Source organism: Montipora foliosa, chromosome 8 (genome assembly GCF_036669935.1).
Source record: "Montipora foliosa isolate CH-2021 chromosome 8, ASM3666993v2, whole genome shotgun sequence".
Classification (NCBI taxonomy): domain Eukaryota; kingdom Metazoa; phylum Cnidaria; class Anthozoa; order Scleractinia; family Acroporidae; genus Montipora; species Montipora foliosa.
Genome location: NC_090876.1, coordinates 44,756,270 through 44,782,361, shown reverse-complemented (window position 1 = coordinate 44,782,361; position 26,092 = coordinate 44,756,270). Strand labels below are relative to the sequence as shown.

The window sequence follows — 26,092 nt, the reverse complement described above, 5'->3', positions numbered from 1 at the left end:
TTGCGCTTAGCGTTGCTAAACTAAAAACTTTTACGCCAGAAAGCAAAATTTCTTTCGGTATAAAGCAAAAGAAAAATGTTTTTGTGGAAAGTTTGGATCACTTTCGAAGCTTAGAGATACGTGAAAAGGTAAGAAATGTTTTTGTGATGAGCCTGCATCTGTCTGACCACGAGGGATTACACAACATCGCATCTTCATCCACTTTTTTCGATTTCGCTAGGATTTTCTCGCTTTTTTTGCTCGTATTTCGTACTTCTAAACTTTTGGAGTTAAAGGAATTTAACAAAACAATTATTCCATTCACGCTTGTTGGATATGAGAGTAGTTATAGCCAACTCGGCGCTACACGCCTCGTTGGCTATTTACCATCTCATATCCAACGCGCGCTCATGGAATAATTGTTAAATATTTGTAAAAATAATTATTTTTTATCAAAGGTATGACCAATTACACCCTGCCAGGAGGGCCTTTCTTATCTTGATGAGAAAGAAAGGACTCTGTAGAAATCGCGTAGATTCTTTATTGAGTCTGCGTAGGCCATTGCTTGGAAACAGTTTCAAACCCAGGCCAAGTCTTGATCGCAATTGCAGATGCCATATTGATTTTTGTACTGAAGGTTTGATTTTGACCTCGCCTTGTCAAGAATATGATGTGCATGCTGCCTAAACCTGTTTGACCAGAGTGACAAGCCCAGAAACTTGGACTGCAGTGACTTGAAAGACTTGACATGATTTCTGCAGAGCCGCTCTCGCTCGCCCTCCAGTGAGTTTTGGAGAGGTTCTGCTTGCAGGGTGGACGAATTAGTGGTCACATGTACTCCTTTGTAATCCCCAGTGAAAATCAAGTGGGGTTAATGGGTCATTATACAGTACATTTTACTTCACAAACATGCGCAAACTCCTTCTCAGCTAATCAGTATTGGACATTACTAAACCATGAAACAGCGACACACTGAAACACCAAAAAACTATGTAATTTGACCCCACCATACACTGAATACCAAAAAAAATTAAGATTAAATAGGCCTAATTAGGCCTAAAACGTTATTGTTCCTAATTAATTGAGATTAAGGTTAGGGCTCAGATTAAGATGGAGATTAGGAGCAATAACAGTTAGGCCTAAAATGATATTAAATTTCAAATCCAACCTTTGTCAGTTAGTATTCAATGTATGGTGGGGTCATACATAGTGTTTTGGTGTTTTGTTTCACTGTTTCGTGGTTTAGTAATGCCCAACAACTGTTAGGTTCCTCTGTAGCTTTTATGCTGGGCTTATTAATTAAAAAGTTATAAAAAATTCAATGGGATTGTTAATTATTACAAGAAAGGTCCAATCATTAAAGCATAAACCATATTTGATTATACCGAAGTAGGTAGCCAACTAATTTAAACGCCATTTTCAAACTTTAAAAAATCTTGGTTATTCTCATTGCAACAACTGGCTCAGACACCTTAGGCTTCCTTTTATTTGCAACTTTTTTTTTTTTTTTTATCTCCGACAGAATCATTTCTGAATAGCCCAGAGTTCACTACCTTGAGAGTGGACAGCAACTGCGAGTTGAGGCTTGTAAGTCCCACATGCTTTTCTACATATCAATGTTTGTACCTGCCATGGAATCCTATACATATTATGGATATAATAACAGAAATTCGTCATAATAATATAATAATTTTTTGTCTCAGGGCATTTTGGGCAGCTCCATATCTGGCAAGTCTGACCTACTACATAGGTATCTAACCGGTGAATATGCAAAGGTGGATTCATTTACAGGCCGACACAAGAAGGAAGTCTGTTATGATGGACAGAGTCATCTTTTATTGATCAGGAACGAGACTGGCCCCCCTGATTTGCAAGTAAGGCTGTAGTGTTGTGGGAGGGGGGAGATTGTGTAAATTAGCTACAATCTAGGTCAAAAGACTTCGGGACAGTTGTCAAATTTTGGGCCAAGTGTGGAGAATTTACTGTACATGCTTCCATCGTTATATGAGCAAGGCATGTTCTTCTTTCACTGCCTTTTTGACGCCCCCTTTTCCCCAGACAATGTTGAAACATGCGAGTGATCGATGAACGGATCTTGATTTCGGAGACCGTGAAAAATCAACATTGTAATGGGTGGAGGGGGAAATGCGGGAATTGCCCTATCAGTTTTGACCAGGATTGTCTGAGAAAAGAATTTCTTGATAATAATATGATTGGTCTCAAGGCTGGCTAGGTTTATTGAATCTCATTAGAGAATTATCTCACATAGTAAAACAATATAATTGCACCGGCGTAGAGGTAGTGTGAGGAAGGATTGTGAAAACGGTTGGTTGCATTACAGTGAGCAGTCAACAGTTCTCGGCCACATTTCTCGGCTATTTAAAGTAAGATATTTAGGTGTAGAAATTACTTTTTAAAGAAGACTGTACAAAAAACATAATTCTTTCTTTTCTATTCATACAAGCTCCTTTTGGCTTTAAATGCTCACTGGTTATGTATTTTTCAACATTTCTCACCCTACAAACAGCAAAATATCAAATTATATGTTAGCTTATTAAATTACAATAGCCAAGAAATGTTGAAAAATGCATTAAGTGTCTTTTTGTTCAGAAACGAACGCCAATAAGTGAAGATAACTCAACACACCATATATTCTGGTAGCTGCATCAAAAGCACAACCAGAAAATGTGTTTTTAGGCGTGAGAACTGTGAGTGAGAATTGTCGCTGTTGTCAACAATGGCTTGGGTCACGCAACAGACAATTTGTTTTTGTAATGACACTGATTTAATTATCTCTGATTCAGCAAGGTGACACGCAGCAAATTCTGTCAAAGCAAAATCTACAGAGACATGAATGTGGCTCTTTCCCTTGTAGTATTTTATTGTCTAGACATGATTTGTTGTCTTTCAACTTGGGGGAGTCAAGTTCTGCTTAGCAAAGTCAAATGATTCTGCAGCTCAAAAAGCGGCCGCTAACTGCGTGGAGTCTGGGAACGAGTCTCCTGAAAATATTCGTCGCTAGTTTTAGCTTCCGTAAAACAGACGTTACTGAAATAAAACAGTTTTTGATGCAATGTGACAAATTGTTCACTATTTTGAGGACATACATGTATATGATACGGTTTCCAGTTTCCACGTTTCATCAACAGAGTCTACACATGATCCTGGGAACCACTTCTGCAAAAAAAATGGACCACTTTTAGAATGTTAATCACCATGTTTTCATAAATATATAAAGATCATTTTATGTTAATTTTGTGAGGTACAACCCTTCAGGGCTTGGTTGTTCAAAAGCCGATTAACGCTAATCCCAGATTGAAAATTAACCAAGGTGTTTATTTCTCTGGTCTCAAATGCCGTTCAACGCAGATATTCGGAAAAATTTTACATTGGAAGAAGTCAATCTTGAAAAACAAAAAGAAGCAAAATAGAGTTTCACTAAATAGTTGAAAACATGAAACAAAAGTCTAGTACGCTAATCCTGGATTAAGTTAATCCACCTTCGAGCGACTGGGCCCAGGAATAAATCTATCATTTCATTTTGGTCACTTGTTCCTGAAGCTATGGTTTACAATTTATGGTTTAGGATTTATATACTGCACATATCAAAAAAGTCTCTTATTCTTTCTCTTGGGTGAGATTGGACATGAGCTTGTAAAAGCACTTCTGGCAGCAGCTATCAGTCCATATTTGATTTCACTCACACACCTAATGCACACATATATGTGAAAAGAGGACAGACTATAACACTAGGGGTCTTCACAAACGCTGTGTGGGTTCTTTTAGACATCCCACCATGCTGAAGGTTTATAGTCCTTATCCGAGAAGACTTGAAATTCTAACCATTTGTAGGTGTAATTACAAAAGCAGCACCTTCTCCTCAGTTATTTTAAAAGACCCTGAGTGTTGGTCTGGCGAGAGTTGAACTCATGACCTCCTGCATGGCTGCCCGGTGCTTGGCGTGGCTAAAACGAGGGTAAGGGTAAGACCAAGGGTCACAGTTAGTAATGGTAAGGATACGAATACAAAAAGTATCCTAAACATGCATAAAAGCTAACCTTAGGCCTAATTAGCCTGGTAGGGCCGTTTTAAACGTCGCATTTTACATGTGCCGAATCTAATGCAAATGAGCGAAGACAATAGATTTTTCTCATTTGCATTAGATTTGGCACAAGTAAAACGCGACGTTTAAAACGGGCCTTATATACATGATTTCAAAGTGATTAATAACCTCACTTAAAAATACAACCCAAGTACGTGTAAAGTTATACAAATTAAACGAAACACAAGTTCTTGATGCGCTGTTGAAAATGTCCAAATTTGCCACTTTTTTGTCGCTGTATTCACCTTAGTCTTCAATTGGGTTTTCTCAATAAACAAACGAATAATAATTTTGTTATCTACGCACTGGCGGCTCAGTTGGTTGAGCACCGGGCTGTCACGCGGGAGGTCGTGAATTCAACTCCGTCCGGACCAACACTCAGGGTCTTTAAACAACTGAGGAGAAAGTGCCGCCTTTGTAATTACATCTGCAAATGGTTAGACTTTCAAGTCTTCTCGGATAAGGACGATAAGCCGGAGGTCCCGTCTCACAACCCTTCAATGTTAATAATCCTGTGGGACGTAAAAGAACCCACGCACTTGTCTCTAAGTGTAGGGCACGTAGTTCCCGGTGTTGTGGTCTGTCTTCTGTTGTGTATCATGGTTAGGAGGGTAAAAAAAGGGGCCACAGTAATTGGCGCAAGCTGTTGTGGCGCTCTGCCAGCTTGACTGGCAAAGTTAAGAAAATAAAAATAAAAAATGACCTTCGGGAACAGTGACCTTGACCTCTGGGAACGAGATCAAAGTCAGAGCGAGGCTGCCTCAATTCTGGTTTCTCCCCCACCTCCCTCCTGAGGAGTGGCAGGTAGACGTCAGGGATATCCCATCCCTCGTTGCGGTTCAGGCCGGCTTGGTTGAGCTTGTTTTTGATAGCCTCCTTTATCTTTCGGTGCGTATTCCTGGGTTCTTGGTCCAGAATCTGCTTATTGTCCATAATCGGTCCCTTCGTGACCGCGTGTCCTGTTTGCATTTGGTGTTGACTGAGGGCAGATTTACAATCCCCCCGGTCCAGGGACTTTTGATGTTCTGAAGTACTCTTCCCCAGTGATCTTTCAGTCTCTCCGGCATACACCTCCCCACATTCCTCACATCCGACTTTATAAATTACACCGCACCTTTCCATGTTATCTAGGGGGTCCTTAGGTTTGACCAAATTTAAAGCTGAATACGTTTCTGCCTTATTTTGCTACTGATACCATGAAACTTTCACTTCCAAAAGAATATTTAACATGAACAAGGCCAAAAGGGTCAATTTTCAATCAAACAAAAGAATACTAAAATGGCCGCCATTTTGGAGTAAAGCCCCGGCTACACGTTCAAACATTGTTACAAAACATTTGTTGAATCAAAAATGTTAGAACGTGCAGCATGCATGTTTGATTGATGACGTTTATTCAACATTTTTTGTTGGAAGAAAGTTTTGATTTTGATCAAACACTTTCTCCAACATACAGCAAATGTTGAAGAGTGTAGCCGCCCTTTCAACAACGTTGTATTGCAAAGACTAATCAGAGTTAGGCATTGATAGCGGAGGTGAAAATTGTGACTAAAGTGACGTGTTTCCATCAATGTTGTTGCGTATACAACATTGATAGAAGTGTTTTTATAGCAATGTTGGGACGTGTTCTTCTATTAATGTTGTACACGTGTAGCCGGGGCTTGAGGTGTACCGGTTGCGGCGCGCGCGAGGCCCGACAAAAAATCTTGGTCCACCGCACACTAGCCGGCAAGGCGCGACAAGACATGTTGAGATCTAGCACTGTCAGATATCGTCCGACAAGGCCCGACCTTGTCGCAGACTTGTCTGAATTCACCGCACACTAGCCTACATGTACAAGTGAAGATTTTCGTCGGTCAACAAAAAACCGGCTAGTGTGCGGCGGCCTTTATTATGACTTTTCTTTACTTCTTGTGTTGTTGGAAAGGAAATGAATGCTATGGAGCCAATGTGAGAAATTCTTTCTTATTTGTTTTTTTTTTTCTAAAATGAAATGAAAGCCAAAATTTCTTTTGTTAAGATTCTCTGCCGTGGAAAGACCAAAAGATTATTTTAGGCCATCCCAATAAAATGTTTCGTTTCCCACCGCCCGACCGACCCAGTTAAAAAGAGTAAAAATAAAAAAATATTCCAGATTCACTAGCTAGTCAAAGAAGCAAGTACTTTAATTTACAAGCACACGATCTTGACAATTGGTATGATGTGATGTGCTTGTCTTTATAAATTAACATCGATACGTTTTTTTAAAGGCTGTTTAGACCATCTGATTATATCTTACAGATTAAACGTGAAATTTAATTTGAAAAAGTAAACTGGAACAATCATAACTAAGGAATAACCGTAGTTAATCGAGGGACTGGTTATGAAACCTTAGAACTTTCAAAAGCGAGAACAATGTTGTTGCAATCGATGTTGAATTGACCGTGACCCTGCACAATCTTTTGCTTTCGCTTCGCACGGGTTCGCAAATTAGTTGCGCATAATTTAATCGAAGGATTTGATTGGTTATCTTCTCGAGAAAAGGTATGTTTTGTGCAGGGTCAAGGCCAAAAATACGGACAAAAACATGAAACAAAGGAACTTGTCCAGTTTCATAACCATGGAATAACGAACGAAAAGACCACGTTTTCGAGTTAACTTTGTAACCAGGCTTTCTTACTTAGCAGCCCGGCCTTCTCTGGAATCCAGACATCTTCAAGTGTTCATTTTTTTTTTTTGCCCGACCTACCGACTCACCATCACAAGAGACGGGGGCGATGGGAAAAGAAACATTTTATTGGGATGGCCTAAGTGGAATGTGTCAAAAGTTAAAATTGCCTTTTTTTTTCCCCTTGCAGTTTACACAGTGGGTGGATGCAGTCATATTTGTCTTTAGCTTGGATGACGAGTTGAGTTTCAGTGTGTTATCTGGTTACTATGCTAAAATGGCTCAATATAGGAAATATATCTCCGATGTGCCTGTGATTCTGGTCGGCATCAATGGTGAGTAACAGTTTGGAGCATTTACGGGCTGGGGCCAGAGATATAGGCCAAACGTATAGCTTTGCTAGATAAGCTGATTACCGCTTTAGTGAGACGTTTATCTGGTTAAGGCCGATCAGAATCGGTTTAGCGATCCCCACTCAAGGACACTAAGATCTTTTTTTGTAAACTCAGATCATCGGCTTACGAAAAATGGCGTTTCCGCCCAAAAAGTGTACAAATGCGCTAAAGAGTTGACGAAATAGAAGAAAATTGTGGTCGTGTTTGTATTTTTGCTGTGGTTAAGGTGGAGCCTTTTCTTTGGAAGTAATACTCAAGGAAGGGTTTTGTCAGGAATCTCTTGTGCAAACCTCTTTTTCACCCCGACAGCATCAAAATTATCCTAGGGGTGACTTTCAGAAGAAAATCCTTTAAATTCTTATTCCGGAATAGGGTCAATCAAACGCACCCTTAACTTTACCTGAGTACCACGATGGAAAACTTGAAATAGAGTAAGTTCCGTTACAAACATCCGACGGGCTTGGTTTCTAAAGGAGATTGTGCTTCAGTTTCCAATTTTCAGCACGTGGGGGACGGGGTGGTCAATTTACCTATGTCAAATCCTTTGATACCAAAGCCAGTCGGAGGCAAAAGCAAACACAATTGTTATTTCCTCGCGTATATTTTGGCTCTACCAACGAAAACGCCACTTGAAAATGAAGTGACCTTCCAAAGCATTGGTTGAAAACGCTGTCGAAGTGAGAGAATAGGGAGTTTAAGCAAGCGCGTTTTTGAGACGCGGACGGCAACCGGAAGTGAGCTGTTTTCCCTTTTAACTTGTCTTCACACAACCACATTTATATCGCTAAGTATCTGTTCACTATTAGGTACCCGAAGTTTAAAAAGCTGGGAGAGACCGCTATCCTGGCGTGCGAAATATGCACTTCCGGTTGTTGTAACTATTGTATGCGAACGTCTTCCTCAAAAGTTTAAATTTTGTTACTCCAGGAGGGTTTTTTTTTTCGCAAAGGACGGGAAGGAAATATATTTGTAAATGTTGAATGAGTTTAAAAGCGTTAAAAAATTTGCTTCAACAACCACTCAACATTCATTTTGTTTTCGCGAATCTTGAATGAAAGTTGAAGCCGACTTTCTTTCAACAATGTTGGGTATGCGCCTGCGCACTAATCGGTCTCTCAGTGACGTATCCATGTCCGTATCCATAGTAACAACCGGAGCTGCAACCTGGGACTGAATACAAGGCCTCTTGTGAAGCTTTGTTGAATCAAATACCGTTTGCCCACCCCAGCAGTCAACATCGTTTAACATCGCTTTTCAACAAAATCGAACGGATGTTGAAACAAATTAAATGTTGAAGCCCTTTGCCCGGGCCTTAAGAAACGACGACAGCGACGGCAACAACAACGCCACAAAACAATGATATTATTGGTTAAAAGAGCATAGATCATCGAGCTGCACTTGCACCAAGAATTTTAGCACGTATTTTTACGGTACTCTGCGCAACGACAACATGAAATCACCAAATTTGAGATTTCAACGCAACGCGAGCATTCAATAGAATATCTTTTAATCTCTATTTTCACTGTGCTGGAAACCGCTCTTACCAATTTATTTTGAGGATACTTCGCCCACATCGTAGGACTTGATCGAGATGGAATAATCGCGAAAGAGCAGTTATACTTTAAGGTGACGTTTTCGTAGACGTCGCTGTCGTAGATCTTTTAAATTTTTAACTAAAAGCTCCCTATTTAAGACCTACTACATCGACGACAACGAAAACGCCACCTTGCACCATCGCAAGTCTTTCGCAATTATTCTGTCTCCTTCGCGTTGTACAACGTATGCAAAGTATCCTAATAATGAATTCGGGGCGAGCGGTTTCAGAGAAAATAATTAGGTGTAGTGAAAAGTTTACATTTGTATGCTTTACGTTGTCGTCAAGCTGACCTCAAATTTGGTGATTTCACGTTGTTCTTATGCAAAATGCGCGGTGAACGTGCAACACGATTATTTTTGCTCTCTTAACCAATGATATGATTTTTTGTGGCGTTGTCGTTACCGTAGCAGTCGTCGTTTCTTAAACTCTCTATTTTCCCGTGCTAAAGCCTGGTTTTCACCAGCGACGCAAGCACAAGACATTCGTGTCAAGTGGAAACGAAACATAAGGCAAGCACAAGCACACGACTTGCACGGAGACAAAGAGTTCACTAGTTCTATACAATACACAATACAATACAATATACATACTGAATTGACCGCTTTTCAGGGCCAATGAATCAACGAAACAACAGAACACAACAACTACAATTGTTAAGAATCCCAACTGGCCGGAGGCAAACCAGTTGGCTATTTACAAGTGCAGCTGGGAAGTTGAACCAGGGACTACCAGGATCAAAATTCAACGAGTGGCCAGAGCGGATCTTGAACCCGGGTTCTCCGGATCTCAAGGCAAGCGCCCTAACCACTGGGCCACACTGCCTCCTCTATATTTTGTTATACAACGCGGCGCTGCAAGTGAAATCTGGAACGGATCTGTTGTGCTTGCGTCACGTCCCGTTTTCATACAACGCAAGCGTAAGCGCAAGCACAAGGAAAAGTAAAAAATAATTGATCCTTGTAATTATGCTTGCGGCAGGCCCGTTTTCACGTTGAAATAAGCGCTATCGTGCTTGCGTTTATGCTTGCCCTAGTGCTTACATGGCTAGTGAAAACCAGGCTTAAGCTCTGGTTAGTATTAGCATTCTGGCTCCAGTTGTTCGAAGGCTGCATGGCTCTATGCAGTGGATAAATCACTAACCACTGGATAACTCAATTGATTTTGTTAGTGTTTAGAGAGGTTTTCAATTGAGTATCGAAAGTAATTAGTGAATTGCTTTGGTTTTGCATTACTTCACTCAGTGATTGGTTCAAAGTTCTCGGGCCTCTTTTTCAACCAATCACAAGTGAAACCAATACAAAACCAATCATGGCTCGCGCGTGGACATTTTCCCGCGCTTTGTGACGGCTACGTGTAATTACTTCGAGTTTTGATTGGTTTGCTGGATTGTCTCCGTCCTTTTTGATTGGCCAAAGTAATTACTTTGGTTTTGGTTTTACGACACTCGATTGAAACTCGCTCTATCCGCTGGATAGTGATATATCCGGTGGATAACGTTATCCACCTTTTGAACAACCTCGGCCACGTGCTTCTCTGTGTCTGTTGTGATTGGTCAGCTCACGATGGTTTCGTTCCTGTTTTACCAATCCCGTTACGCGACACATTGCCCGCATCGTAAAGCGCAAATATGTAGTTTGAAGCAACATTTGATTTGACACTAACGTTTTGTTTTGTGACTTTTCATTTTCAACTGAAAATCATCTGCCGTTTTCCTATTATTTTTTTTTTTTTTTGATAAACAGATGGTGCGTCAGATATCGAACAGTCAGGACTTGTAGCCACTCATCGAATAAAAAAACTTATAGCAGAACTTAAACAGTGTGTGTACATAGAAGCTTCAGCGCTGACGGGAAAGAATATCGATCGTGTCTTCAACACAGGTGTGGCATCTTTGATAGTTTTTGAGAAATATCATTGTGTTGGAGGAAGGCTGTGGCGCGTGCGTTCTTATGCGAACGACGAGCTTTGGACCACTTTTTCTGCATTCGGGCCGTGTGACATCTTTTCAGAGCTCTCCGTTCACGAAAGAACGCTGCTACAGACACGTTGTAAGGAAGTGGCGAGCTTCCGTATTCACCTCCACCATTTCTTTGTAAATAGTCAACCCCTAGCCTTCTTTTAAATGGGCTGATTAATTATTTGTACACACTGCCGCACGAACTGAGAATTTTAAATACATCAGAGTAAAAGTATGGGTTCTAAATCAAGCTAATTGCTTAAAGTAGCTATAAATCCCACAGGTTCCTTTTTCCTTCAGAGTACTGAGGTAAAATAAATAAAAGAAATAAATATCTGACCTGCTAATCGCCCTTTCTCGTAGTCGGAAACTGAATTGCTAAGGGCGCAGCTCAGCGAGGTCGGACCGAAGGAGCTCATGCTGCCGGCTAGGCTCTCGGCTCCTGAACACGACCCATGTATGACCTCGGAGCACAGCACCACAGCCTGATGGAACAGGCTGGGAGTCGATTTTGAGGAGGGAGGAAAACCGGAGTACCCGGAGGAAAAAAAAAATTAGAACTAGGTATGTTTAAGCAAATTGTTTCGGGTTAATGCGTGCTCTTTTCCTGAAATTGTAGGCCACGCCTTTCAAAGTTGTCAAAATAGGCATCTCGGTTGAAGCCCGACTGTGACGTCACATTTGGGAGGAAGGTTTTCTGGGAGGAAATGTTATCGTTGAATTTTTTTGCCATAGAGGTAAAAAAAAGCTTAAAACGCTACAAAACGCCGAGAGGTTTTGGTAACTTTGACAGCTCGTTGATCCTTCCCGAAGAGACGTTCGTAGCAAAGCACCTAGCCCTTGTGTTCATCCTCTTCTTGTGTGGGATTTTAAATGGAATGAAAAGCTAAAAAAGTATTCGAACAATAATCTACCGGGAGGTAAAATATAAGGAGTGAAAGGAGAAGGACTGTTGGCATTGACTTTCACCCAGACGATATAGGGAAGACATCTGTTTACAAACTTTGCTTTTCTTATTCAAATAATGTGCCAACCACAGGTTGGACACTTAATGACAATGGGTGACGTCAACAACATTTCGCTATAAAGTGTGGTAATTCTTTAGAAAGCCTTAGACTTCAGACTTAAGAAGACTACTTTAGAAGACTGAGATTGTTTTTGGATTATGGACGCTGGCCAAATTGCCTGATGTGTTACTTCCCCAAGGAAGTGTGGTACTTGGAGCTGTCAAGGGGCTAACAACGTTGTTCAAATGTGGGCGGAAATGTAAACCGAATAAAAATGGTGTTGTCAGCTTTAAAGCTATCAGATTAATGCGACCCAAAGCATATGTCGAATGATCGGAATGAAAATTAGGGGTGCAGTCACGAACACGAGAAAAATCTTCAAAGAACTAAGGATAAATAGCAACAAAACTAGTATCAAAAGGGAAAACATTTTACTTTTCATTGCGCCAGGTAATTGGTGTTTTAAGTCAAAACCCCGACGAAGCAAATTTTTTGGAATCCTTACATATTTGTATAAAGTCGGCCGGAAAAGTATTGATCCCCGATGGATCCTCGAATTCTGTGATGACGCTTTAACTAAATGCTTACACGGTAATGCAATGAACATGCATGTGCAACAACTTCAAACGTTGTTGGCTGTAGAATCTTGGGCAGATACTGGCAGCGTTACCAACAATTTTAGTTGAGCATCTTAGATGTCGGGGCATGTATTTACGTTTCATGGTAGTATGAAGCAGCTTCAAAACTGAAAGGAAATATGATCCATGCTACTGAGCGCCTGTGGCACTTTTTTGTAAGAATAATTGTTTGAAAACTTTAAAGCTGGTGCTATATTGGACCAGATGTTAATAACTGAACTTTGCCTAGGACGTACTCACCTTGGTGGTGAGAGAGGCATAATTGTCAAATACTGTAATCATCTGCATCAAGACACATGGCAACAGAGCGAACATGTATCAGGTTTCATTTTCTTGGGCAAACATCATTGAAAGATGTTTGTATTCCTAGAAACATGAAACTGAAATTTGTATAGGTCAGGGTAATATTTCGTTATGCTCGAATTCGCACTGGAACATTTCAAAGCATTTCATTAAAAAAATGGCAATAAAATCATTTCCCGTTTCAAGCTTACATTGTAAGTTAGACTCTTGCAGAGCGCGATTTTTCTTTTCCATACCAAGCCGCTTTTAAAGAAGAATACTGTAATAATGACAGAGAGAGCGATGGATGAAAACAGAGTTAGTGGATGAAAAGAATGCCAGAAACATTCGCCTTTTGTGACGTAAACTTAAAAATGAAGTGTCTCGTCTCAAACGCCTGCGAAATACAGTGAGTTGCTGATGGCTTAAAATTTGAGATTGTTTTCCAGTTAGAAGTGATGCAATTTTACAAGCGGGAAATTGAAACGAACAATATAATTATGCTGTCAGTCTTGTGTTTTGTTGCGTCAGTTGTAGGAGCTCATAAACTTTTATTGTAGCCAAGAACAATAACGTGTTTGAACTCAGACCAGGAGAGATTAGAGATTAATTTACACCATTTTACATTTAGTTTACATTTTATTTATTTTACAGCCATATGTTTATTCTGGAGCATTTGGGCGCCAAACTTCCTTAAAGCAACGAGCTACCCTGGCCTAAATTCTTCGTTCTTGATGGGTGTTCAACTTGGAAGTTTAAGATTCAGTTCACTTCGGCTCTATACAACCGGAAGTGTTTTCAAATGTGACCGGAAATAAAAGAACGACATTTCTGTTTTAAAAATATCTTACTTTAGATAAAACTCCTTTGTTGTGTTTGTTTTGTTTCGTTAAATGTAAGCCGTTTTTTGAAAGGTTATGTTGAAATATTTTAATCAAAAATTTGGAATTAATTGAATCTTGTCGAAGAAATCCAATTGTTGTCATTGTTGACCGCTGACCGAAAGGTTTTCTGAGATGTTAGTCCTTAACACAAAAAATCTGCTTGTCGAGAGGACAGAGTGTCTGAAAGTTTAAGAGGGCTCATCAGGAAACGGGAAACGCTGAAAATATTTCAAAATTGTTTCTGCTTTTGCAAGGAGAAAGATTCGTATTGAATGTTTGCCCGCGGGGTTGAGGACTGCGGGTTTTGTGTGACAACTCCAGGAGAGAATTGACTGGAATAATTCTGAGGTGGTGCGATCTTTAGCCTATGTACGGTTTTGTTGACGAAGAAAGGGGGAAAAAGCAAAGTTGTTTGAATTACAAGCGAGATTTGGACGAAATCTCTTCACGGTTTTTGGTTCATCGATCGTTTTGTTTCGGCTCGAAAATTTCGATGATTCGCGAATCTGGCCGTTGTGGCGACGAAAGAAATTTGTAAATGGAAATTAATGCCTTGAAACTGTAAACATGATACGAAGGAGCTTTCAACTGTCGGGATCTTACGATGTCATCAAGGATGTAACAGATCTGGAAAGTATGTATCTACAGCTTTTTCCTATTTCTTAACTGAACGCAATACAGTTTTGGTATACATTCCATTTTTGTGCTTGTGCGTGTAGTTAATTAAACAATATTAAAGCTCACTCTTTTCCCATTGAATGACATCGCGGTAGAGTGCTTTTATTTTACGTGATATGTGAGCAGGGAAGTGATATGATAACATCATTTTTACCGTAGAATTAATTTAGAACACAATGGCGGTGAATTAATGCTACTTTGATATTTGCTGCAATTAATTGTTTACACTAAAGTGCGAATGAGAACCGGGCATAATATTTGTTGCTTCTTAGCCAATTCGAGTCCCTGCAATTTTTTATTAAAGATAAATTCAGTGAACTAATTTTGATTCCTTTGTCGTGTTAAATCTGCTCCGATCAGCTCAATTTTAGGTAATTTTTTTACACTGTATCTAGTAAAGCTTCGTTGTTTTCGAGCACGCTGGTATGTTCTTTGAAATCGACAGCACGCGCATTATCTTGAGATGTTGTTTTTGTTACTAACTGGAGACGAAGCCTCTTGACTCGACGTTCCAATTAGCAATGACTGTCAGAGTTTATAAAATCTTGCTATCAGTTTCTAAGTGGAAGAACTTCAGCGTCGATTTATGCCTTAACTTTGATCGACGTTGTTGTAATTGGCTAATCAATCGCTATAGTCGCATAAATAATGTTGAAAACAAACTGTTAGCTCGGTCGTCGCATATTCTAAGAGGAGCTGTTTCCTTTGCTACAGGGTTGTTCCTGAAATACCGGTTTTAAAATCTTAACTGAAATCGATGTATATTTCAGACGAACGTGCGATCGTTTGGTTGAATTCCACTATATATTGGTACAGTTTTGATCGAAATCTGCTTTTCTCCGGAAATGATGCTAATCACCAAATTGTGTTAAAATCGGGCCATGTCCTCAGATTTCGCCGGGTAATTTGTTACAGCTGTTAATTGATCGTACATTTTTGGCTTCCGTTTGTTTCAGCGAAAATTCGGCTTTCCGCCAGCCCCAATCAACTTTAAATGAAGGAAAATGTGTTGGCATGATATTCGTTTCCGCCGCGCTGGCGATCTGGTAATTTACGTATATCACGCACATTTTCTGAACGAACACGTGTTCATGAAATTTCTACATTTTTAGAACTGCATCGTGCAAAGTTAAACGGGACTAAGAAATACTTTCTCTCAAGGTCTTCTATTTTCAAATCAGAAAATATTATAGCTGAACAAACATCTCTTGGTTTTGGTGTGGGAATTTATATCAGTGTGCACATAAAAGGCGATAGCAATTATTTATGTATTTTACAACTACTATAATTATTGTATTCTGAGAGACTCTTCTGGAGATCTCTAAAACCTTCCGATCTCAGTGGAAATTTACAAGGTTTAAATTTCTAATGAAGTCGGGAAGCTTGATATTGACGGCCTGGAGTCGAAGGCTGTAAAAGTTTTTTAACTTTCTGTGTAGAAGTGCAAGAATTTTTAACATATTTCTTTCAAGTGTGATTTTTATGAGAATCAACTTACCAAATTGAGATCCTTCACAATTTTCCTAACTTTTGCCCAAGACTGTTTACATTATGTTATGGAAGAGATTTTTTGGTAGTTTAGTGTTCTCGGAGACAAGTCAAGGTGGATGTACCAGTAACTGAAATAACTTAGTATTAAGCTTTGAATTCCATCACAACTTAATTAATGTTATTGTTGATACAAAATATCAAGCAAATACAATAATACAGGTCAGGGTCTTTTTTTTGGCAGGGAAAAAAGAGAACATTATAGAGAGGAGGACATGATGGTGGGCTAGATAATAAGTGGCAAAGAATCGAAAGTACATGCTCACTGTAATATACTTGGATGTAGTACAGTTTTTGTATTATAAAAGCTGTCTCCACTAATAGTTTGAGTCATGTTTTCTCTTATTCATTTTATTGATCTTATAAAGTAGTGGTATTATTGTTTTGAAATCATACCTCTTATCAAAAGTAAACTGTGGGAACTTGTGATATTAGTTCTATATTTATCACGTGGCAATCTCGATTGTATTTAAACTCTAATTCAAAGTTAATGAGATTCTTACAAGGGTTTTCCAGTGCCATTTGGAATGCACACCTGTTGATCCACTCACTAGCTAGTCTCCAAAGAGCATATTCAACAGTTCACAGTTACATCTTATGCCAACACTTCTACATAGTATGTCTTCTTTACTGAAACCTTCTATTTTTGGTGCATTTATTCATGGGATTAGACAAGGTAAGCAATTGTCTATATGTATGGCTGTGTCTCAACTTTTGGCACTATAGTTTACAATAGTTGAAATTGTTTTTTTAAAAATTGAATTGGCATTCAAGAGCAGTTTTTTTAGTTTTACCCAAAGAAAGTTACTTTTACTATATGCCTCTGTTATTACTCACTAAATGCTTGTCAATGAATGAATTTTAAAAGTTACTTGTGCAGAAGTAGTACTTTTGGATTCTTGAGCCATACATAAACATTGAGGGACTGAAAACTCGTGCCCTTAGCTTCCTTGGGGTGTTAACGCAAAATCCTTACAAGATCGTAAAGTTTTGAAAATAAACCCGGGATCTTGGGATATACCATAGTTTAAATAGCAACTGAAATACCTTTCAAAAATCTTTAAAAGATGGTCAAGATATGATTCAAATGTGTTGAGATGCTGTTCAAAGGCTTTTAAAGATCCTTTGAAGATCCTCTGAGACTTTTCTACAGGACTAATAATAATAATAACAAATGATAAAAAAACTGTTTATTAAACTTGGTGGATGGTGAAAAGAATATAGCACACAAAGTGCTAGTTGGACCAAGCAAATAGTTACAAGTTAAAATACCGAATACATGAGTGAGATTCACAATATTCCAGTTATTTTTCTTCTGGTAAAGGCCTTTTCAAATGTAGCAACACTCTCCTTTATTGACTGACTGGTAACTGTTTTTTATGCTTAAAAACATATTATTTTGGTGGGCACCTTCTGTGAGTACAATATAAAGGCATGGACATTTTTCACTTGGGAATATTGGAATTCAGAGATTTTAGTCTATACTCAAGAAAAAGCCTATAAAATTAATGTTGCTTATTTACAAACCTTTTTTTAAAAAAATGGTGGGATTTTATTGCTTTCTGCCCTTTGAGTGATTAACCCATTGACTCCTGGGGTTCCCCATTGATGAGTAAAATCGTCTTGCGTTAGACAGAGTAAAATACAGGAAACTCCCGCATATAAGAACACTGATTTCAGGTTTTAAGCTGATCGTGTTCTTATTTAAGGGGTGCTTAGTAAGAAATCAGCCTGAAAGTGTTCTTACAATGTTCTTATTGATTTCACAAATACTTCAAATTGTACATTACTAGAGGTTTAATTAACATACAAACCTTTTAAAAATAGATTTTAAAGTTTGTAATGGTCCTGAACACCATATTGCTTTGATCACTTACTGTACTGTACTTTTCCCTTATTCTAATACCCTTTCCCTTTATATTAAGAACATGCTTTATTTATCAGGCTGAATTTGTCCTTATTTATATGGTGCTTTATTGGCCAAATTGCAGCTTGATGTTCTTAATCCACTTGTTCTTATATGCTGTGTTTTCTGTACTATGTAAGTCTTGCAGGTTTAGGCCTGCCCAGTTTGGGTGTCAAAGGGTTAATCCCATCTCCTACCCACTTGTATACTTTTTAACTCTCATTTCAAGATTCACAATCTTGAAGTTTTGTAGTCTATGTAGCAAATATGCATGCAGGCCATCAAAAATTCCTCAATTTTTGAGAAAAACTGACAAGATTCTGCAGCAGCAGCATTGAATTTGGTAAAAAAGGAACTTGATGAAAGAATAATATTATTACAACTGGGTTATGTTAAAGGGGCTAGGTCACGCAATTTTAGGCAATTTCAGCACTTATTGAATGGTCATAGAATTAAATTAGAATATCAAAATAACTGTTCAAAACTATAGAAGAACTCTAACAAAACACAGGGAAGCCATGAAGGGACATGGATGGATAAAACTGGAGAGGATTGAAATGGATTAAATTTGGGTAAATTTGAAAAACGTTGGCCCACCTTTTTTCAAATTTATATCAGTCTATATCAAAATGTCGTTTACACAGCTGGAAAATCATTCTCAGTTGTTATGTGGCAGTGATTTTGCAAATGAAAGACTCTTGCTCTGCTAATTTGATGTTTAGAGCTCATAATTAACAAAATTAAACAAAATTACTTAAAATAGCGTGCCCTAACCCCTTTAACCCAACCACAAGAAAACTCTCAAACATACAAACAATTGTGGCAAGATACCCTTGTTAACACAGATTATATGATTTGTCTGCAGCAATAGAAAAGCTGATACATGCCAGAGGAGAAACAAGTCCTGTGCTAACATCATTTGACCCACTCCACTCCCCCACATACAAGGATCCTCCTGACCAACAACAGGCAAATGTCCCGTCACAGAGCCCTACACACAGCGCAACATCAACGCCTTCGTCTTCCACCAAACGGGCATCAAGAAGAAGAACAATGCTGTTTAGTTCATCGGTATGTAAAACTTGTGGAGCATTTGTCTCCATGTCTCTCAAATTAGCTTGTGATTTTAGGGTTACTTTCATCCTGTGCTTTTCTGTCTTTCTCGCTCAAAAATGGCCTTGAATGATGCATGCATGGATTGTTTGGATAACCCTTTCAGCTGTTGTGTGCTATTTGCTCCCACACCACAGGAATATTGCTCTTCGTCCGTCATGTTAGGTTTAAGTCCTTTTATCAAAGAGGTGTCCATATTGCTTGACAGACTGTGTTTGCCAAGTCTGAGATCAAGATATAAAACCTTTGGTAGCCTGCTGTTTGGTATCTTGATAATGTGGCCAGTGTAGCAAAACTGGTTTTCTTCATAACAGTGACCTCTATGCCTGACAGCAGGGGTGAATCCAGGAGGGAGGAAGGGATGAATAGGGTGGTAGCTTTAACTATCTGGACTTTTGTCAGAATATTTCAATTCACCCCCTTAAAATACTGTATTCCTAGATCCACCACTGTGGCAGGTTTTCCCCTTGGGTATCTGACAACAGCTATTAGTTTTCAAATAGTAGATTTCAAAATATTCATACATAGGTAAGTCTATTGAAATGAAGTGTTGATTTTTCAAAGGAAAAAACAGACAAGCTAAGGGCAAAGGGTATTTCTCAATTATTTGAGGTGCATTGCTTATTGCTGTGGCACTTTCTGCCTATTGGAAGTCTTTATTTCCTATAATGTGTCTGAGAATAGTCTGTTAGCCAAAACAAGTATGTTTAAGGCAAAACTGAAATAGTTTATTTTTGGATTGGCATTTGACACTTTCAGCTTCATCTGTTTTTCAGATTCATAAGTTTATGTAGGTAACTTTGTAGCTTATAAACATAATGATTATTTATTACATTTACAATGTATTACAATAAGAACCCACAAAGACCTGCTTGTGCTGTTTGGTAAAGTAAAATATTCTAGTAATTATCATTATTATTTGGGTGGCTTTTATCAAGGCTTTCTGTTTTGGTTTCCTTTGCTAAATAGACTAGCAAAACAACACTTCTCATCTGAAACACTAAAAGCTTAATAGTGCTCAACTTGGTTTTATCTTACTGAATGATGCAACAAAACTTGATCCCCTTTTGTAAACTGCAGAAAGAGAAGAAGGAGAAAGAAGTTGTTCCAGATACAGACGTTGGAAGTGGAAGGTCAATTCCGATTCGACAGGTGGGCATTAACTTTGCAAACAAAATAATAATAATAATAATAATAATAATAATAATAATAATAATAATAATAATAATAATAAAATTATATATGTATATATATTTTATTTATTTATTTATTATTTTAAGTTTCGCTTAGCTCACAGGCTACGCTATGCGCCCTGTGTTGCTTTCTGGCACTGTGCATACAGATAGTTTTACTGCATAATAATAATAATAATAATAATATTATTATTATTATTATTTAACACATTAGTCGTTTTAAACTAGGCAGCTGTTTTTGAAAGCTTGGCCCATCTTGGATTTGTATGCTAGACCTTGGCACAACAGTCCAAATACCTGACATGAAGCACAATGTCCATGGTCAATATTGGTCTTACTGTGACAAGATGACTTGGTTAAATCATAAGAAAATGAAAAAAAAAAACTGATTCAGTTTCTTTGTTCAGGATCACCAATACTGAGTAGTACAAAGAAAAGAAATTGGCATTAAAAAAAATCCAAAAAAAAAATCTTAGCCTAGTTCTCACATTGCCCCCTTAAAATGTCATTGTGTAATGCTGCATAGAATTATTTAAAACGAGACAAAAATACTTAAAATCTTTGCCCAGACAAAGGAAGCAGGTTTCATTCAGTTTATTGAGGTCGAGGTTTAGCACCCCCAGTATTTCCTTAATTGACCTGAAATAAAATTAATCGTTAGACAATTTCGACAAGAATTCAAGACAAGGAAATACTATACAGGTGTACATTTATTCCTTTGAAGAAAGTATGCAATGTAAAGTGGACATATTGAAAGACAGGAGAAAATATGACTAATGTATCCTTTGAAAAAATGTGTATGGTACCTTGTCATTAATCCTGTTTATTAACTACTTAATTTAACTGAGAGTGAGGTCGTTACAGCAAAATCTCAAACTAAGACCTTGCCGTATTAGCGAAGTCAATACGGATAGGGCGAGGTTTGAGATTTTGTTGTAAGGACCGAACGGTCAAGCCATGAAGTTTTTTATTATATGGCTAACAGAACGGTTCGAAAGAAAAAAAAGAATTTGCATAAATGATGATAATCCATAATCGGTCCATGGGCATTACGGGAGAATAATGCCCCAGCGCTTAGGTGCTCTTAGCCAATCAGAAACACTAGCCATATAATAAAAGTACTTAATATGTTATTAAAAAAGTTGTCTGCCATTTTGTGAAGGGTCTGTGTACCCCTTAACCCTACCTGAGAGTGAGGTACTTTTGCAACAGCAATAGTAATCAGTTTTTAGCAGCGTGGGAAAATTCCCGTACGGTATTAGACATAATTTAAACCTCGTCATTTTATTATTTCTTGTGATTTATATATTTCTGAGGTAGAAAAAACAAACAGCACTGAAACTAGTTGTTGATTTTGAATCTCACTCCAAGTTCTGGGGTTTCCGAATTAGTTACCGACTTCCTGGTGGTTTCTCAGATTTGTAAACTAATCGTCTCTAACACTGAAAAGATACTTAGCAGTATAAATGTGGCAGTGTCAAGACAAGTTAAAAAGGAAAGCAGCGAACTTCTGGTTGCCGTCCGTGGCTCTATAGGGAGCTTTAGCAAAGACAACGGCGATAGCGACGGCAACGTCATCAATTTGCACATTAGGTGGGCAAAACCAATTGGCCATTTCTTTGCCGTCGTCTGCAAAACAGCAACGTGAAATAGCCAAATTTGAGGGTTTATGGGGAACGTCAGCACTTGGAATTAAATTTTCATTTTCTCCCCTAATTATAGATTTTACTCTCCGATTGGGGGCGGTTTAGGTGGAAATGGGTGAACCACATTTTTTTTTTAACCAGGGTTATCTTCTCAAGCGGAGCACAAGCTCCATAAACAAAGAGTGGAAGAAGAAATATGTCACGTTACTTCAAGATGGAGTATTAGCTTACTATCCAAATTTACATGTAAGTACCTCTTGCTTACTAACATAGATTCCATTAATTTTTTGGGTGTTTTTTCTCTCTGTCGTCAAGACATTGTCTTGCATACTGGTACCGTATATGCTGGCAGTGGGGCAGGTACAAAAAGATGTTAGTTACGTTGTTGTCTCGTAAAAATGAAGAGTACAGTGTGTGACGTAATAATTATTTGGGCACGTGTTCGGCGCTTGCGCTAATGAAATGTTATGATCATACACTTTGGCACATCATGTTTTTTGCATTTTTAGGATTACATGAATGATGTTCATCAAAAAACGATAATTCTAAAGCACACAACAGTTAAGGTACCAGGAAAAAGGCCTCCAAAGGCAACTTCGCCTGTGCAAGGTAGCTACGTATTCATATTTATTACAGATTTTGGTGTAAAATTACAGAGAGTACGAAGAACGTTAATAGACCAAATCGGCTAACTTTATGTTGTACCCAACTCAAACCCTTTGGGAATAAAAACCTTTTGTTCCAGGTATTTCCATATCATTAGGGAATTTAAGATCTACGACGGCAACGGTCAACGAAAACTTCGTCACCTCAAAATATAACTTGGCTCTATCATAAGTCTTTCGCAATTGTTCAGTCTCGTTCGCGTCCTACAATGTGGGCGAAGTATCCTTAAAATAAATTGATACGAGCGGTTTCAGAGTTAAACATGTTTTAAAATGCTACAAAAATTTATCTGACGTACACGACAATCGTAAACAGTTGTAAGCCTGTCGTAAGCTTGTCGTATGCGACAAAATATCGTACCGTGTAAATCGGCCCTTAGGGGTGGCCACGGTAAGGCGCGTCGCACTGTAAATTTGAATGCTATGTTACATGTATAATGCAAATACAATACTCAAAGAATCTGAACCCCGCGAGATTTGCATTGGGTACAACATTGAGTTGGCCAATTTAGTCTATTGGGGAGCGAAACACGAAGTTTTGGTTGATAAAACGTAAATTAACCACGATTGTGAGCTGATGTTTCGGGCGTTAGCCCTGATCCGCAACCTTTTCTCTGCGGATTCCACGCGTAAATGTAACGTAATCAAATCGAACTTTCCAACCTCGTTCCCAAGCTCTCCATTGTCGTTGTCTTCTGTTCAAGAAAGAGACCCTGAGAACGAGGTTGCGAATTTTCCCGTCCACACGTATCCGGGTTCGTTCTAGTATCCAGGACTCCTCTGTGACTATTGTCATTTGAGCATGCGTAATCAGGGATACGAGAGAGAAGTTCAGTGGCCTTGTTGAATATTTACGCCGTAAAGACTGGATCTGAGTTTGTTAGTCATCGGATTTGAAAATAGGCTGATTTAGCAACAGAACGGGAACGTCAGTGGCGACGGCGCGCGCAGAAAAAACACTAATGAGAATTCAGAATAGAGTAGACTCCACTCTTTTCTTTTCTATTCTAAATTCTCATTGGTAGTTTTGCTGCGCGCGACGTCGCCACTGACGTTCCCGTTCTGTTGCTAAATCAGCCTAATATCCCGATTCGACCGTCCAGGCGATTCCAAAGTTTTTTGCGTATTCAAAACTGTCCACTCTGGAGAGAAGATTCAAAATGTTGCGGATTCAAAAACTATCCGGGTATGGACGGGGGACGTGTGGACGATTAATAAGACCAAATTTGCATACTTAAACAAGGGCGAGTCAAAGTCACCCCGATGGGCAAACAAATTTGAGACTTTCTTTCCTATCCTGGCTTACGCCAGTATTTTTGATTCTGTATTTTTGATCATCAGGAAATTCGAGACCAGCAACACCAACGGAGTCGGAAAACAGTGGCAGTATTGACAGTTTAGCGATGAATAATTCTGACGGCGTCCAAAATGGAGTGGACTCTAATTCTTCGTACAACTCGCTTCCACTGCAGACAGACATTGACAATGCCCTTGCTAGCATAGGAAATACGTTATTACCCCATGGCTCGACACATGTCAGCCCTAATGGAAAGACTGAAACGGGCGTAATAAAGAAAAGGAACAAGCGGAGTAAACATACGAAATCTTGTGAAATAGACTATGAAGAACTTGAAAAGGCCTTGGCCATTGCTGCGGCGAACGCGGTGGTATCGTCGGGGTCGAAAGTAGAGCAGTTGTCTGTGAATGCAGGAAGTACAAAGAAAAAAGGTCACCGGAGGGTGAAGAGCGGAAGTGGGCCAAAGGTTGATCTGGACCCAGGTAAGGGTAGGCTAGGGGCGTTTTCAGGCCAGAGGCATCGGGCTACCGTTCGGGAGGTCGCGAGTTCTAGGCCTGGTCAGACCAGCCCTCAGGGTCTTAAAATAACTGAGGAGAAAGTACTAATTGTAATTAAATCTGCAAATGTTTTAACGGAGCACTGTGTTTGTTAAAGCGGATCTTGAAAAACGAGGCATATCCGTGGGTGTCCATGTTTATAGTTGCCATTTATTCTAAAGTTTAGCGTTTTCAAGTTCTCCAGGACGAAGGTGTCTTTTAACTTCCCTAATATCCTACGGTCATGTGTTCCTTCCTTCGGAGAGGGCGCGAAAAGTACTCTCTCAGAGTCTGTGTAGAAAAAAGTTCCCTAATTGATTGTACACTTTATTACAAGCCGTGTGACAAAAGCCCCCACTCACCACCCCCCCCCCCCCCCCCCCATTGAAAATTAGTCCCAAAAGGACCCGAGGGGAGGGTATACTTTACCTAACCGTGTAAAATCGGCCAAAACATGTTAAGGATCACAAGACGGAATTACTGTTAATGACAAGGCTAACCACAGTAAATGGCACACCGGAATTTTGATTTTTAAGATGACGGTTCGCAACTTTTCATCGGAGTGTGGATTGAACTGAGTGCCAAGGAACTGGGAAATTTATGGAGGGAACATTTTCTAAAGAAGTTATTCTTGCAACGAATCTGAGTAAATAACAACAACGAAATCGATTCTATTTGTGCATCGAACGTTCCTGTTTCAGAAATGACAGACTGGGAATTCACTATTGTTTCGTTAGAAGCAAAAACCTGGCAGTTCGCAGCCGCTACACAAGAGGTAAATTCAGCTAGTACAAACTCTGGATTTTTTTTTTGTGAGAGTTGTGTTGGTCAGATAGAATTCATTATTCATCAGGATGTCTCTCTTCTGTTTTTACGATCGCATTTCATAGTGGATGTCCTCACGGTCACTTGGTTGTGGGGGGAGGGGGGTGGGGAATCGGCGGGAAGCAGTTCCTGCGACGAACCCTCCCCTTGCAAGCATATCTCTCGACTTGTAATTAGAAGAGAAAGACTTTTTTTTAAAGACGTAATCTTCAAAGTGTTTTTATTTGAGTGGCCCCGAGCGTTTTTACGAAATCAAAGTTCGAAATTGAAATGATTTCCTATCCTTTCTTGATTGTAGTACATGTACTCATTACATTCGGTTAATTTGCGCAACTTTCTTATCCGCAGGAACGTGATATCTGGGTCCAATTAATCGAGCAGCAGATACTGTCTTGTCTCCAGTCAAACGAAAGTGGAAGAGAAAAGGTACCTGATAATTATATGCTACTGCTTTTGCGCTTGTGGTCCTTTCAAAGGATCACATGAGCCCAACAAATTGACCTACTCCCAACTGAGTGGCTTCATAGTCAAAGCTAACTGAATTTTTAGTGAAGCTCTGGCAATTTTTCTAGGTACGAGGTAACAGCAGTTCTTCATCGAATGGGGTCGACATACAGTCAATAAGGAACACTGATGGAAATAATGTCTGCGTGGACTGTGGCGCACCAAGTAAGTTAGATGCGTGAAATTTTTACATATTTGAACTGCGGACGTTGATTGAAATACACGAGAGCTGGAGATCATCGCAGTCAAGCAGCAACTTAAGGATGGTGCCTATTTTTGTTATTGCGCATACGTTCTGCGAATCTCGAGATACTCGGATTTCCTATGTGTGGTGCTTATCAATAGAGTGCTTTCACTCACATGACCAGCAGCCATTTTGGATGTCTGAAACAAAGGAAGGTATTTTCATAAAAATAGAGGTCAATTCCCGGAGGATTGGTTTGGTATACGTACACCATCATGGCCGCCATTTCTTTGTTTTGGAACACCAACATCGCCGCTGTGACGTCATGTGAAAACGCTCTATAAAGGGAAATTTTTGCGCGGTTTAAAACTAAGCAGAGAAAGCAGAACTAAGCCAGTGCTATTGGTATCCCAAAAGAAAATTGGGGGTAACCATGCATTTTTCAGAGATAATTAAGCTTCACTTTAGAAAAGAACGCCATAGTTGCTTTGTATTTTAAGGCTTTGTTCAAA

General features: G+C 39.2%; 1 protein-coding gene across 2 annotated transcripts in view; it reads left to right on the top strand.

Moving 5' to 3' along the window:
• The window catches only part of LOC138013207 (arf-GAP with GTPase, ANK repeat and PH domain-containing protein 1-like), a 35,926-nt gene that overhangs the window by 4,518 nt on the left and 5,316 nt on the right, over nucleotides 1-26,092 (top strand). For both annotated transcript variants that reach the window (XM_068860224.1, XM_068860223.1), the window contains exons 2-13: nucleotides 1,502-1,566; nucleotides 1,683-1,853; nucleotides 6,916-7,060; nucleotides 10,460-10,597; nucleotides 18,483-18,688; nucleotides 19,811-19,882; nucleotides 21,711-21,815; nucleotides 22,079-22,178; nucleotides 23,576-24,013; nucleotides 24,769-24,842; nucleotides 25,241-25,318; nucleotides 25,465-25,561. In XM_068860224.1, coding sequence (XP_068716325.1) covers nucleotides 1,502-1,566; nucleotides 1,683-1,853; nucleotides 6,916-7,060; nucleotides 10,460-10,597; nucleotides 18,483-18,688; nucleotides 19,811-19,882; nucleotides 21,711-21,815; nucleotides 22,079-22,178; nucleotides 23,576-24,013; nucleotides 24,769-24,842; nucleotides 25,241-25,318; nucleotides 25,465-25,561 — 1,689 coding nt within the window. The remainder of the gene's footprint in view (nucleotides 1-1,501; nucleotides 1,567-1,682; nucleotides 1,854-6,915; nucleotides 7,061-10,459; nucleotides 10,598-18,482; nucleotides 18,689-19,810; nucleotides 19,883-21,710; nucleotides 21,816-22,078; nucleotides 22,179-23,575; nucleotides 24,014-24,768; nucleotides 24,843-25,240; nucleotides 25,319-25,464; nucleotides 25,562-26,092) is intronic.